General features: G+C 38.6%; 1 protein-coding gene across 1 annotated transcript in view; it reads right to left on the minus strand.

Moving 5' to 3' along the window:
• Positions 1 to 10,681: 10,681 nt before the first annotated feature.
• The window catches only part of LOC108700535 (transcriptional regulator ATRX-like), a 175,992-nt gene continuing 169,835 nt past the window's right edge, over positions 10,682 to 16,838 (minus strand). Inside the window, 2 exon segments of the mRNA XM_041574678.1 lie at positions 10,682 to 11,440; positions 11,561 to 11,768. Coding sequence (XP_041430612.1) covers positions 11,409 to 11,440; positions 11,561 to 11,768 — 240 coding nt within the window. The 3' untranslated portion in view covers positions 10,682 to 11,408.

The following is a 16,838-nucleotide window of genomic DNA, read 5'->3' on the forward strand; positions in this document are numbered from 1 at the left end:
AGCTAATCTGGACGCCAATATTGAGGTAAATAACTTCAAATCAACGTTAATCATAGAAATAGGCCTATAATTAGCATAATGGTGACGATCAGTATGCGGTTTAGGAATAGGGGAAATAATCGCCTCCAAAAGCTCCGGAGGGAGAGAGGTGCCCTGAAGTATACTATTAAATGCAGCAAGTAGATGGGGAATAAGCAATTTCGAGAAATACTTATAAAATTTAGATGAATATCCATCCGGACCTGGAGCTTTATTATTCTTCAACCTACTAATTGCCATTTCCAATTACTCCTCCGATATGGGAGCATTCAGCTGCTCACGTTGAGACGGATCTAAAGATGGCAATTTCAGGGGAGCCAAATCTGCCAGACACTGTGCTTTATCCAAGGCAACTTCCTGATTATACAATTTAACATAATATTGTCGAAAAACATTCGAGATGTTGGTAGGATCAACAACTGAGTTACCAGCACTATCAATTATATTGGATATCGGAGGCCCATGATCATCTAATCGGAGCCGCCTAGCAAACTGAGTGGAAGCTTTATTAGAAAAGGCATAAAATTTATGTTTTGACCATTTTAAGCATTTTTCTGCCTCAGCAAGCTGTAAATCAGCAAGTTCCCGTTTCAATTTCTGTATATCCTGAAGAACAGTGGGAGACCGTTTCCAAGAAGGGTTTTTATAACATTGAGACAACTGAGTTGTTAACAGTTGACAGTGGGCCAATCTACGTTTTTTAGCTTGGGATCCTAACCGAATTAAATGGCCCCGCAAAAACGGTTTAAACGCTGCCCAAATCATAAGAGGGGAAACATCAGCTGTGCAGTTATGCAAAAAATATTCCTCAATATAATGATGTAAATCCGAAGTGATTTGGGAATTTAGCAGTAAAGATTCATTAAATGCCCAAACTTTAGCGTGTGACACGGAAGGGGCCAATTGGATTGTCAACGAACACACATTATGATCAGACCAACCTACCGGTTGTATGTCTCCCTCCTGAAAACAAGGGGCAAAATCAGAGTGCGCAAAAATGTAATCAAAATCAGAGTGTGCAAAAATGTAATCAATACGGGAAAATGAATCATGGGGTGCTGAAAAATATGTATAGCTAGATGAGGTCGGGTGCAGATATCGCCACGAATCTAGTAACAAATTTTGTTCTAGGAGGCGTCGCACTTGCTTAGAAATTTCACGAGAATATGGGGTTAAACTAGACCTATCTTTGGAAGCCTGCATCACTGTATTAAAGTCACCCGCTAATAGAATTTGCCCTTCAGCATGCTTCCCCAATAAACCCAGAAACTCCACCAGAAAAGGATTAGGAGACTCGGTGGGTGCATAGATATTAGCCATGGTAATCTTTTTCCCAGCAAACGTAGCGACTTATAATAATGGTCAATTGTTAAAGGAAAGCCTTTCCTAATAAAGATGCCTACGCCTCTGGTTTTAGAGTCAAAAGTGGTATAAATTGCCTGTGCATACTGTGTATCAAAAAAGTTAGGTGTTCGTCCAGTGGCAAAATGAATCTCCTGCAGCATAACAACATCAGCCCGCACCCTCCGATAATAGAGAAAGGCCGCTTTACGTTTGGCTGGCGAATTAAAGCCTTTAACATTATGAGAGACTAAGGTAATAGAAGCCATTATCATTACACAAACTGATACGCTCGGGCTAAAATGCTCGGCTGCACGGGACTCATCTCACCAACCACACCCAACACATCCATACATAAGCGAGGGACCCAAGACAGAGAAAGGGAAAAAAGAACAGCCAGAAAAAAAGAAAAGGACAAGAGAAAAAAATAGAAAAACAGAATTAACAAAACCCACAATTTGCCTTCAATAGTAGTACGTAGAAGCCACGATGTTAGTAATGAGCAGTGGGATAGTTGCTCAGTCCAGCCCAGAGCCAACCTGGGTGCCGACAACTGTCGGATACGGGGGTTTCCATGAGTGTCCACAATCGCGGAGCTCCATCCAAGGGGCAACCCCTCAACCCTAAGAAAAAAATGTAGCATGATAGAAAAGTTTGAACCAAAACTCACAAAACTTTTGCGACAACTGGTAGCCTATAGCAGATAGATCAGGGAGGTTCAGACTTGCAGGCCTTCTTCGGAGTTTGCCATTCAGGTTCGACGGTACTTGAAGTCGAAGCCATTGCCTCACGAGTAGCAGGGCGCCGGTCGAAATCGCCTTCCAGGCCAAGCTTCTTTGCAAACGGAATCAGATCTTCCGGGTCATGTAAGAGAAATGTTTTGTCCAAATGGGTAACAATCAACTTAAATGGAAATCCCCACTTGTAGCGAATTCCTTTCTCTCTCAATTGAGTGGTAAGACCCTTCAACGCTCGTCTTTTAGCAAGAGTGGAGGGCGCGAGATCCGAGAATATCTGTAAATCATGCTCCTTAAACGAGACCGAAGCCATATTGCGAGTGGCCTGTACAACGGCTTCCTTGCTGGTATAATAGTGCAAGCGAAGTACCACGTCTTTAGGGCGATCCGGGAACTCCCTGTTGCAGCCCAAGGCCCTGTGCGCCCGATCAAGCCTCCACTCCCCTTCACAAATAGTAGGTACAATCGACTGGAACAACTCCAGCAAGTACGCAGGTAGCTCTGCTGCAACAACACTATTGGGGATACCTCGGACCCGTAGATTCTGTCTGCGATCCCTGTTTTCCATATCCTCAATATGATGTTGTGCCATAGCAAAATCGTTTGCCAAACGCTCAAATTCGTCAAAATAATTAAACATTTTTATGTTCAAAACTGATAAATCTGATAATGGAATTTTCAAACTCGATACGAGTTTTTCAAAAAATTTTAATTCTATTTTCGAGATTTATCATACTCTGGCCCTTTAAGAATCGGACTATTCCCCACCTAAAACCTGAATTACTGTTTAAGTCAATGGAAGAGATCCAGGGATCAATTTGGAGATGTTTGCAGCCTTTCTGATATTCGAGTTTTCTTCGAAGAAAAAACTCGAATCGAGTTTGATCAAATTTAAATCGAAAATGATTCGAGTTTTCGGGTCGTTCAAATTCATTCTAGTTTAAGGGAGTTAAAAAAAACTCCCATAAATTCGAAATTGGACCCTTGATATGTGCCTCTAAGGGGCAGATTTATCAAAGGTAGAATTTCGAAGTAATGTGAATTTTTTTAAAGTAATGAATTCGAATAAACTCACAACCCGAATGGGAGGTTATTTATGGAAAACTTGAACGTCTAACATTCGATCAAATGGGAAAAAAAAACCTTGAATGTCAGGAAGGAAATTAACATCTCCAAATGGTTCAACAGACCTCTGCCATTGACTTCTACATGAACTCGGCAGGTTTTAGGTGGCGAATAGTCAAAATAAACCGGTTTCCAAGATTGAGGGTGTGATAAATCCCATTTAAATGTGCGTGGTGATTTTAAATTAGAATTTGTGAGTTTTGACCAAAAAAAATTAAAAAAATAAATTTTACCATTTAAACCTTAAAGGGATACTGTCATGTCAAAATGAACCAGTTAATAGTGCTGCTCCAGCAGAATTCTGCACTGAAATCCATTTCTCAAAAGAGCAAACAGATTTTTTTATATTCAATTTTGAAATCTGACATGGGGCTAGACATATTGTCAATTTCCCAGCTGCCCCAGGTCATGTGACTTGTGCTCTGATAAACTTCAATCACTCTTTACTGCTGTACTGCAAGTTGGAGTGATGTCACCCCCTCCCTTTTCCCCCCCAGCAGCCAAACAAAAGAATAATGGGAAGGTGACCAGATAACAGCTCCCTAACACAAGATAACAGCTGCCTGGTAGATCTAAGAACAACACTCAATTGTAAAAACCCATGTCCCACTGAGACACATTCAGTTACATTGAGAAGGAAAAACAGCAGCCTGCCAGAAAGCATTTCTCTCCTAAAGTGCAGGCACAAGTCACATGACCAGGGGCAGCTGGGAAATTGACAAAATGTCTAGCCCCATGTCAGATTTCAAAATTGAATATAAAAAAATCTGTTTGCTCTTTTGAGAAATGGATTTCAGTGCAGAATTCTGCTGGAGTAGCACTATTAACTGATGCGTTTTGAAAAAAACATGTTTTCTGATGACAGGATCCCTTTAATAAATCTGCCCCTAAAATATAGAGAGTAGAGCATAGTGGTATAGACTGAAAGATCTGCCCCTTCAGTAAGGTCACTGAAATGGAACAAGCTAAAAACTCTAATAAACAAACACTGGCTTCACTAAATGGTAAAATACAGACTGAGGCAGTTCTATAATTGTGGTCACTTTATTAAATTAGATATTAAATATAATTTTTTTAAACTTTCAACTACTAAACAGCACTTTGAATGCTCGTTCATTAAAAACACAATGTTTCTTCAGTATATTACAAAAATGAAAAAAAAAATAGCCTTGGAGGGGGGTGCTTGACATTATTTCTACAGTACTTCAGATATTTAATACAGAAATATAAAAGCAGTAAAGAAAAAGAAGGTATATATCTTCACAGCTGTTATGGTTTCAGCCAAAGCTGGTTATAAATGGACTGGAAATACTTCACAGCTGAGACAAACATGTACAATAGCACAAATACACAGGCAAGAAGAAACAGGGCTGAAATGTAGAGGAATTGAGCAAGCAAAAATATACACAACTGGGTTTAACTGTGCTTAAAGCTATTGCAACTGGTTAAAACATCTAAAATAACACAAAACAAAACACTTAAAAAAAAAAGCCTCATGTTGTAGTCGGCCATACTGGTCAAAGAATTATATTAGGAACTAAGTAACTAACTGAATGCTGGTAATAGGTCTACTGACAAGTAAATGGTCCATGACGCATATCCACTTCACGAGCACTCACATCAGTTCCAAAGATTGACCAGGAAATATCATCCCATTTATTCAATCAATAAAAAATGGGGGTTATCCTGCCTCTTTAGGGGCAGCTTCCTTTTCGACCTCAAATGTAATGGAACCAATGGTGTTGATTTACTTTCAGTAATTGCAATTAATGAAAATATATTTTTTAAACACTGAATTTAAGGTAGATACTTGGGGGCAGATTTATCAAAGGTTGAGGTGAATTTTCGAATGAAAAAAATTTGAATTTTGAGCTATTTTTTGTGTACTTCGACTAGAGAATAGTCCAAATTCGATTCGAATTTGAAAAAGTCGAATTTTTAAAGACAGTACATGATAATTTTCGATATTCTTTAGATTTTTTTCAAATTCGAATATCTAAAATTATCATGTACTGTCTCTTTAAAATTCGAATTCGACCATTCACCATCTAAAACCTGACGAATTGCTGTTTTAGCCTATGGGGGACCTCCTAGAACCCATTTGGAGTCAATTGGTGCACTTTGAAAAACCCACGTTTTTTGGGGAAAAACTTCTAATCAAATGTGCTATTCCTTAGATTCGTACGATTCAAATTCGGCAGAATAAGGACCTATTTGATTGTAAACGCACCCATTCAACCAAAAAAAAACTAATTACAGCAACTTAATTTCGGTTGGTCTTTTTAAATTCGAATTTCAAAGTTTTTTCAATTCGAAATTCGACCCTTTATAAATATGTGCCTTGATGTCCATCTGTTCATCATTTGAGTAGATAAGGAAATGCACAAAGCTTTCAAGTTAGATATATAAAAATAAAAAAAAACCATTCCAGCATAAATTGATTTTGACTAATTCATAAATTATTGTAAAAAAAAAAAATCCCCTACACAGCCAGAACATAAGGTATTTCCAAAGGGCAAAAAAATTACAGTGGAATATTCAGCCTATTTTTTTTTTTTTTTTACATCAATATTCTTATTTTTCTTTAATGAAGGTAGCCCCTATCGAAAAATACGAAGATATCACAAGTCACTGAGGAGTTTCACAGCCATAAAAAGGTACAAGGACTAGTCCTTTTATACAGGTCATGAGGTGGCTGTTAATATTCTCATATTTCACAACAGGGGTTACATTACTGGTTATACTACATAAAGGTCAGTGAGTCATGTGACACAAATTACAAAACCAAGTATATAACATACAAACTTTCTAACCTCCCCCGTGATCAGGAAATACAGATAACTTCATTAGGCAGAGGGGGGTTTTACCTGTGCAATGATCTAATTATTTACAACCTTCTCTTCCTCCTCACACAAAAAACAGGGTTTGGTGAAGTGATGTTACACGAGTAGGTACAGGTGTAGAGTTCCTGAACTTGTTGCTGAGCTTCATATGGACATAGGTGCCACTGGCTAGAAGGGCTGGCGACCCTCTGAGGGAAAGTGTCCAATGCAGAAAATCCAATTGAGCAGATTAGCAGAGAAAAAATGAGGATGCAGAAAAGAAGCATGTGGCATTTTAATCAACAGTTCACACACACACAAAAAACAGGAGACAAAAGACAATGCAAGTTTCTGAATTGTTTTGGGCAGGACAACTTAAAGGTATTCTGTCATGATTTTTATGATGTATTTTTTTTATTTCTAAATTACACTGTTTACACTGTTTACACTACTAATAATTCACTCTACAATATTATAGCAAATCATAATCATATGAGTAGGTAAGCAGGGACCTCGATTCTGGGATGGCAGTGGATGTGATTTACTTAGACTTTGCTATAGCATTTGATACAGTGCCACACAAAAGGTTACTGGTTAAATTAAGGAATGTTGGGCTGGAACATAGTATTTGTACCGGGATAGAGAACTGGTTAAAAGATGGACTACAAAGAGTGGCGGTAAATGGAACATTCTCTAATTGGACCAGCGTTGTTGGGTACCGCAGGGCTCTGTACTAGGTCCCTTGCTTTTCAACTTGTTTGTTAATGACCTGGAGGTGGGCATTGAAAGTACTGTTTCTATTTTAGCAGATGATACTAAATTGTGCAGAACTATAGTATCCAAGCAGGATGCTGCCACTTTGCGGAGTGATTTGTCTAAGTTGGAAAACTGGGCAGCAAACTGGAAAATGATGTTGATAAATGCAAGGTTATGCACTTTGGCAAAAATAATATACAGTAAATGCAAGTTATACAGTAAATGGCAGTGTGTTGAGAGTTTCCTTAAATAAGAAGGATCTAGGGTTTTTTGTAGATAAGTTGTCTAATTCTGGGCAGTGTCATAATATAATTATGTCTCTTTATAGGTCCCTGGTGAGGCCTCATGTGGAGGATGCAGTTTTGGACTCCAGTTCTTAAGAGGGATATAAATGAGCTGTAGAGAGTGCAGAGACATGCAACTAAACTGGTTAGAGGGATGGAAGACTTAAATTATGAGGGTAGACTGTCACGGTTGGGGTTGCTTTCTCTGGAAAAAAAGGTGCTTGCGAGGGGACATTATTAGAGGACATTATAGACAAATAGTAGGGGACCTTTTTACCCCTGAAGTGGATCACTGCACCAGAGGCCACCACTTTAGACTAGAAGAAAAGAAATTTCATTTGAAGCAACGTAGGTGGTTTATCACAGTCAGGACAGTGAGGTTGTGGAATGCACTCCCGGGTGATGTTGTGATGGCTGATTCAGTTAATGCCTTTAAGAATGGCTTGGATGATTTTTTTGGACAGACATATGGTTATATACAATTTATGTGTGAGAACTATGGTGGGGTGTATGTATGGATGCTGGGTTTTCATTTGGAGGGGTTGAAGTTGTGGACTTTGTCTTTATGATATCACTCCAACTTGCAGTACAGCAGTAAAGAGTGATTGAAGTTTATCAGACCACATGACTTGGGGCAGCTGGGAAAACTGACAATATGTCTAGCCCCATGTCAGATTTCAAAATTAAATATAAAAAAATGTTTATTTTGAGAAACAAATTTCAATGCAGAATGCTACTGGAGCAGCATTAACTGATTTTTCCCATGACAGTATCCCTTTAAAGGGGTGGTTCACCTTCATATTAACTTTTAGAATGTTATAGAATTGCCCGTTCTAAGCAACTATTCAAATGGTTTTAATTATTTATTTTTTAGTTTAATTATTTGCCTTCTTCTTTCAACTGGTTCCAGCTTTCAAATAGGGGTCACTGACCCCATCTAAAATAACAGATGCTCTGTAAGCCTACAGATATATTGTTATTGATTTTTATTACTCATTTTTCGATTTAGTTCCTCTCATATTCCAGTTTCTTATTCAAATGAATGCATGTTGCTAGGGTAATTTGGATCATAGCAACCAGATTGCTGAAATTGCAAACTGGAGAGCTGCTGAATAAAAAGCTAAGTAACTCAAAAACAATGAATAATAAAAAAATAAAAAACAATTGCAAATTGTTTCAGAATATCACTCTGTATATCATGAACAACCCCTTTAATCTACAATGAATGTTGGGAAGAGGAGGTACAGCCCTGCAGCTTGTGTCATCCTGCCTACTAGAGGAAGGTGGACATTAACCCTTATGTACCTGTGCTGCCTAAAGACCAAAGTGAAACATATTACCGAGCCCAGATAGGACATTTAGGAACTTATTGCAGTATATAACTAGTTTGGTAGTTTGACAATAATGGCCACCATATATAGGCCAATCAAACAAGGTACTGGACTGGGCTAGATAGATACCATAGGAGGGTCTGTACACAGTATGGCCACCTTTCTATTGCGCTGATCAATTAAGTCAACAGCTATAGTTCTCTTCTCTATCCTCATCGGCACATGCCAACATGGTGTATATCAGCAGATGGAATTTTCAGGTCTGCCCAATACCTTTAGTCCATAGATATTGGTAAGGATTATGAGGCGTTATTTTCCAGTCTATTCTGAAAAACAACAGCATAAAGTTGTTTGCCATTCATGAGCCTGAATATCGATTATCTAAGAAAAGAAGGCTGCATTTAAAAGGAATGGATGTAGTGCTTCCAGTATGTGTTCACTTTGGCCAATGTTTTTTTTTCTCATTCTAATGTGCCAATATCAGGTTGTTTGAGACAGCTCTCAGAGTTTTGCAGAAACCCCAGAAAACTAAAGAAAGGTCAACATGCTCATTTAAATCAGAACTACAACCATAAACCCAAAAATTACATCAGGTGATTTAAAGAAAGAAAATTAAACAACGTTTTGTTCATTTGTAAAAAAGATGTAAAAAAAACTTTTGTTACTGCACAAATGTTTTTCTCCAGATCCCATCAAGGGCTAAATAATAAGCACATTCAGTTTATTTATATCATTATGACAGGAATTATTAAGTTTTGGGGAACATTTGTACTATACAATGCTAGAAAAACTGCACAACAATTACTGGACTCTTCCCCATTATTTGAAAAAACTGTAAAATTCTGGCATCTACTCAACGTATATAGGGCTGCAATGCTGCTGCAGTAAAGCAAGACATTCAGCTCACTAGACTGCTGAAAAAAGCTTGAAGACATCATCATATATATGCAATTCTGGAAGTATTCCATTGCACAAGGAATTCAGATTTTTAAAGCAGTATTTAGATTACAATGGAGAGAGTCTCACAATATCAGTCCAAGTGAAGATACTGAGACCGCTAAGCAAAATGAACTGAGCTATGATACACTTTTACTGATACCTAGGATATAGGGAAACCAAATGAAAAGGCTTCTGTGAAAAAGTCCAGGTGACAATCAGATTTATGAGACAAGTTTACACAGTATGGTTATATATGAAATGTCATCATCTTTTTAAAAACCAGAATGAAGATCTTTGTATCAATGTGTATTATTCTGCAAACGTGTATATAGCCTATCACTTTTGGCAAGTTACCCCAGGAAAACCAGGAAAAAACAACCCCAATGTAGAATATGCCAAATTACACACATGGATTGAATTTCAGTTTGGAGAACTTACACTTAAGTTATACACACCACGTACTTTTTAAAGGGGTTGTTCACCTTTTAGTTAACTGTTAGTATGATGTAGAGAGTCATATTATGAGACATTTTGCCAATGGTTTTCCTTTTTTTTTTTTATTTGCGGCTTTTGAGTTATTTTGCTTTTTATTCAGCAGCTCTCTAGTTCGCAGTTCCAAAAGTAGCAATAACAATAAATTTGTAGCCTTACCTAGTTGAAAGCTGGAAAAAGTCAGAAGAAGAAGGCAAATAATTCAGAAACTATAAAAAGGAAAAAATGAAAGTGTACTTGCATGAATTCAACCCCACTGTTTCAGCTCTGCTCACATTGATTCTAACGTAGTGATGTGCCCTTCAAAAAGCAATTATGTGGGGTAACTGCAAGTGTTAATTAAAACATACACTCTACACACTACTACAGATGTAATGATACAGTGTTTGCAAAAATACATATTGTTACTTAGTGGTGATGTTTGTTTTGCTGTTATTGTGCAATAAGTGCAGCTAGAGTTGGACAGACCTGCCTGGATAGCACAGAATGTCTCGTCGAGCCCAAACTCCCACTGTAGGACCTGTCAGTCCAATCACTCATTTTATATTCACATATATTGTCATATCACACCAATACCATTTAGTAAGTTTTATCTAATGGCTGTTAAAGTGGGACCTGGATGTCCGGCCCCCTGGTGAGCCCCTTGGTGGCCAAGTGGCACAAAAAAGATTGCAGTAAATGGAAAAGTATTAAATTAAAAAAAACAAAAGACTATATTTATAAAGGCACAGGGAGAATGACAAAACTGTAAAAATCTAAAGATCCACATAAAGCAGACTGTCACATAACCACTGCTGATAAGCGGCAGCTTGACCCCACCCCAGCTATACTTCGAAGGAATTTTAAAAAGTAGAACGTTTTTTGGAATCCAGTAGGCGAAAGGGGTACTGTTAAAGCAGCAAAAAAAAAAAAAAAGTGCATGCGTCTTTAAAAGAACTGTGTATCTGTATTTCAAGAATGGATTGAAATAACTCTACAACAGGTAAGTCAGTAGTTATGAAGCAAAGGAATTCAAAAGCAGAGACAGCAAGGAAGGAAACACTGTCGTTAGTACGACTGCGTTCAATCCGTGAAAACTGTGCTGTCTGCTGCCTAAGAGGTAAAGCTTGCATAACTTATACACTACAGCAGTTTCCCTCTGACTGCTGCATCTGCTTTGTGCTGCCGATTGTGGGATATACATTAATAAAAACATCCAGAGTGTTGCTTCTGTGATGGAAAAAGAAAAGCAGCAATGTGTGTGCCGGTTCAAGCAGCCGATTTGATTACGGAAGGCTGTGTTTCCATTACTTTTCTTCTGCACGGAGGGGCAAGTCTTGCTATTTCTTGAGCATAAACAGAGGACTACAACAAACTTAAATACAATGTGAAGCTTACACAGAGTACAGTTTGGCATTAAAGGGAACAAACCAAACTTTTTTTTTTTAATACAGCCGAGTTATTGTAAGCCTTAGATTTCTACACATACAAAAATTTAAAAAAGCAGTTCCTATAAGGTTTTAGTGCAATATCACATTTTTTTCCCTTGAGAAGGTCCAGGACTTATAGTTGGTGTATTACGTGCATCTGATGACCTTGAATTCCACCTTGGTACATTCCTCTCATGTCAATTTGAGCAAAGTTAGTAGCAGCAGGGGATATTATAATATTTGGATTTCCTCTTATAGTTGGTGTATTACGTTACATCTGATGACCTTGAATTCCACCTTGGTACATTCCTCTCATGTCAATTTGAGCAAAGTTAGTAGCAGCAGGGGATATTATAATATTTGGATTTTTCTGTATCAGGCGACTCAGCGCTGCTGCTTGCTGATGAAAAACATTATGTTGCTGCTGCTGTTGCTGGTTGTACTGCTCCTGTAACCTGCGACTCATGAGTATTCGCTGCACACAGCTGATCAACTGCAAAAGAAGAGAAAACATGAACTAGTTGGGCAAAAACAATGACCAAAGACTCTGTAGCAAATAACCCTGAAAGAGAGATCCTTTCTGTGCCGGCTTCTCTTTGACGGTGTCATATTCTAGTCCCTTATTTAAATCAGTGCATAGTTGCTAGGGTAATTTGGACCCTAGCGACTAGATTGCTGAAACTGCAAACTAAAGTGCTGCTGATTAAAAAGCTAAATAACTCAAAAAATAAGTCATAAAAAAAGAAAACCAATTGCAAATTATCGCAAAAAATATTTACTTTACATCAAGCTAAAAGTTAACTGAAAGGTGAAGAACCCCTTTAAACAACCAAATTGCTCCATGAAACGAAGAAAACAAACTAACACGCCATGCAATGGTATCAGATATCCAAAGGGAAAGATGGCAGTAAATGCTCTGAAATCAATTAGTAAGGGGCACTGCACCAGATGGGAAAATCACTGAACTTATTTTTACTAATAAGCTGGCGTCCAGTGGACAATTACTATCCAAGCCCTCTGCACCAATGACTTATTCAAGATTTAATTTGTGTGCTGCATGTAGTGTGCTGCACTGTGGAAACAGGCTCATGCATTTGTCACAGTGACTTCATCTGCAGGGAGTTTCCCACTTAGGTGGGATTGGGATAATTGTACATAAAGGACCAGGAGATGCCAACCAACACAAAGTGGAAGCAAAACTTAGCAGTGGAGAACTTTAAAATGAAATGACGCTGGATTGGCCAGACCTGGGCAAAGGCCAGTACATTCTTTTTATTTATTTTTTTTTTTCAGTATGAATCAAAAAGGTCAAATAACAGAAAGATCCCCAAGTGCATCCTTACAGTGGTAACGGGTATGGACATAGTAAATAATCTGGTATATTAGACATATTCCCTCCCACAGGGTTATATGCCCTAAAGCATTCCTGGGAGAAAACATGTACTCTGCATATCAATACAATCCACTGTGCTCTGTCAAGGTGCAAGTCAGGTCGAGGTGGGAGTTAGTCAAACGGGGAATATGTAGCATGATTTTTCCAGAAGGAATGAATCAGCAAAGTAAAAAAGGGGTCAAAGAATGAGTGTTAACAAAAATAAGAAAGGAGAGGGAAGACAGGAACTTCACCATAAGGTTCCAAACTGTTTCTTGCAAATATCTTGGAGAAAGGGGCATTATGTTTGCATCACATACATAGTGTTACAGCCTAACAATCTTAGACTACAAATATTCTCAAAGTAGTGTCCCGAATTGAACGATTCAACCGTGGTCAATGTTGACTATCCTAATTGGTTTGTTTGGCAGAGGTGTCTCTCTTTTTCCTTTACGAAGTAGAGTCAAGGTATTGTAGCCAAGGGTGCCAGGTTGCCCAATGATTTAACATTGCCTTATGAGATTCTGCGTGTGTTTCCTCGAATTTGCGTATCTCCTCCATTTCCTTTGTCCACTTGGTCATCGTAGGCGAGATATCGCTTTTACATTTGTGGGGGATCAGAATTTTAGCTGCATTTAGTGTCAAGGACTTTTTGTACAAAGATACAGAGTCCATATTATGGTGTAAAAGAGTTGCAGCTGGATCATTAGTGATATCACGATGTAGTTTATTCGTGCATATTTCCAATATCTGAGTCCAAAATAGCCTGATGATTGGACAGTCCCAGAATATGTGTAGCATGGTGCCTACTTGTTCTTTGCATCTCCAGCATTTGTCTGTTGTTCCAGGGAACATAACATGTAGTTTTGAGGGGGTGTTGTACCAGAGGGAGAGTATTCCAGCAGCTTCTGGGACCAGTAAGTGATTTAGCCAGGATATTCTCCCAGTCTTGGTCGGATAGTGTGACATTCAGTATGTTCTCCCATTTTTTAAACCTTGTTAGCGGAGAGTGTTTAGCAGAGGCAGGACGATGGAGCATTTGGTAGATAGCAGAGATATTTCTGAGAGGTGGTGAAACATGGCAGCACAGTTTTTCAAAGTTAGTGTATAACGAGGCTCCGGCTGGTCGATTGAGCACTCTTCTTGTGAATCTAGTAATTTGCTGGTATTTAAACCTCTCAGTGGTTGGTAGTGTGAACTTATTCTGCACTTGCTCCCATGATGGCATGGTGCCTTTGGGGCAGATGTGGAATAGTTGTTTCACTTCTCCTTCTTGCCAGTTATTAAAATAGCCAGTTTGTAATCCTGGGGGAAAGTCCTTGTTGTCTATTAGCGGCAACAGAACGAGTACCATTGCGGTGTTTACAGAGTCCCATAGGCAATTTGTATCCATGCTGCGGAATTTGTACGATAGGTCCAATCGACTATCCAAAGTAAGGCACAGGCTAAGTGGTACAACTTAAAGTCCGGCAAACCAAATAGAAGAAGTCTATGGGAGGTTGAAGTGGGAGCATCTGGAAGACGTACAGAAGCTTTGGAAGTTTGTTAATTTTTAATAGTTTACTCTGCCAAACCAGGATAGGGATTTGTTAGACCACATTGTGCTATCTCTTTTAATTATATGTAGGATAGAAGAGTAGTTAATACATGCCCAGTTATTTATGTCCAGTGTAAGTGTAATGCCTAGATATATCAGTTCCTCTTTTTCCCATTTAAAGGGGAACTTGTCTCTTAGGGCTGTGACCATGGTATGTGGTAAACAGATATTCAAAGCACTAGACTTTTCATAGTTTATTTTAAAATCACTCAGGTAGCTATAGTGCTTAATCTCCTGTAGCAGGTTGGGCAGCGTGACTACGGGTTGTGTAAGAGTAAGTCGCCTGCGTAAGCACATATTTTGTGTGTCATTGCGCCGACCGTTACACCCTGTATATTTGCATGATTTTAGCTAGTGATAGTTCAAGGGTTAAAGCAAAGAGAAGTGGCGAGAGCGGGCAGCCTTGCCTTGTTCCATTTTGTAGTGAGATAGGGTCAGAAAGCGTGTTATTAATTTTAAGCTTAGCAATAGGGTTTTGATACAAAGACTTAATCCAAGTCAACATATGTGGGCCTATACCTATATACGATAAGCAGCTGAACATAAAATCCCATCTTACCCTGTCGAAAGCTTTCTCAGAACCAGTTGACAAGATGAACAGTGGAGTATTCTTACGCTGAGCTATTGTGACAAGATTGATGATTTTATTAAGATTGTCCCTTGTTTCTCGCCCTGGGAGAAAGCCTGCCTGGTCCAAATGAATGAGTTGGGATAGGCCTGGTTTGACACGAGAGGCCAGTATTGATTAAGGAAATCGGTCTGTAACTAGCCGGCTGGGAGGGACCCTTATCTTTTTTAAGTATTAAACTGATGTGGGCTTCTAAAGAAGGCGGGGACCAATGGTGTCCCTGGTGGATCATGTTATACGCTCTGCACATACCTGCGATCAAATGGGGTTGTAGAGTCTTAAAGAAGGACATGGAAAACCCGTCTGGGCCAGGACATTTACCTGAAGGAGAGTCTTTTATAGCCCATTCTATTTCCCCTATAGTTATGTCTTGTTCTAAGGTTTGAAGCCAATCAGGGTTTCCCTTAAGCATGCCTGAGGAAGTTTAATAGTCTCTGTAACTTTTGTTTGTGGGTGTAGCATTGTTGGTGGATTGTTGTTGGTTGAGATGCTTATAGAAGTCTGTCAGTGCTGCATGTATAAAAAACTTACTACTCAACTGCTGCAGTCTATACAGTCCTGTCAAAAAAGGGCCAAAATGCTGAAATATAGCCCCCAACTCCAAAGGGCACTCAAATCAAAAATTCAAAAATATATTCCCAGTCAATTCTCAAAGTTAAAAAATCACTTTTTATTTATCACAAATATTAAAAAGTAGGCATACAGACCGATTGATGCTCCGCCTTACGCGTTTCGCACCCACAGGCACTTATTCCGCGTAAGGCGGAGCATCAATTGGTCTGTATGCCTACTTTTTAATATTGACTGGGAATATATTTTTGAATTTTTGATTAGTGCTGCATGTATGCCTTTAGGTGATATGTGTATGTTGCCCTTCTTTTGCTTTAAGTGCCAACAGTTTGCCGCATTTATTTCCATGGTCATAATACAGTGTTTTAGTAGAAAAGTAGCTCTGTCTGTCTCTTTTTGTATCAGTAGTTTAAGTTCTTGTCTAGCCTTTGTTAAATCGGATAGTGTTTGTGCCGCTCTGGTAAGATTGTGGTGTTAGTCTAGTTGCTGTATTTTAAAAATAAGATTTTGTTTCTGTTTCTTTCTATCTATTTTGATTTTTCGCTCCTTGTTAAATTAGGATACCTCGGATAAAGCACTTATATGCTTCCAACTCAGGAATAGCAGAGCTAGAAGTATTGGCATTTGCCTGGAAATAATCTTTAGTGGAGGTCGAAATTATTTTAAGTACTTCTGGGTCTTTTAGTAAGCTATCATTTAATTTCCACGAGAATTGCTTGTGTCTTGTGGAGGGGGTGTGTAATTGTAGAATTACTGGAGAGTGATCCGACCAGGTAGTGGCATCTTTTAAATTATCCAGACTTTTATGAGAAAGGAAAATATAATTGATTCTGTTATGCATGTTTTGGCTATGTGAAAAATAGGTGTAATCTTTCCCTGTTGGGTTGTGAATTCTCCATAAGTCTATGACCTGGAGTCGTTGCAACTGGAGATTGATTTGCTTGATTTTCTTATAGGTTATGGAAGCAGTTCCTGAGGAGCAGTCAATTTTGGGGTCTAGAGGGGTATTGAGGTCCCCCCCCTAAAATCAACGTGCCTTCCGCCAACGCTTATAGTTGGGTACATATCTGTTCCATGACTTTATTTTGTTCATTATTCTGTAGATAGGTGGAAGCAAATGTGTATTTTCCCTTTGACAAATGTGTAGTTCCAATGTGTATCGTTTTTAATGTTTTCTAGTTCAAATTCTAGGGTGTTTGCAATTAGTATAGCCGTTCCCCTTACTTTTGTGGGCTGTGGTGCACTGTGGATTATGTTTGAGAATTGTTTGTCGTACCATTTCAGAATATGATCAGCCTTGTAATGTGTCTCCTGTATTAATGCAAAATGAATTTTTATAGCTTTAATTTCTTGCAATAAGAAGGTGAATAAGGTGAATTTAGGCCGTTTGCATTTA

Source organism: Xenopus laevis, chromosome 8S (genome assembly GCF_017654675.1).
Source record: "Xenopus laevis strain J_2021 chromosome 8S, Xenopus_laevis_v10.1, whole genome shotgun sequence".
Lineage (NCBI taxonomy): Eukaryota > Metazoa > Chordata > Amphibia > Anura > Pipidae > Xenopus > Xenopus laevis.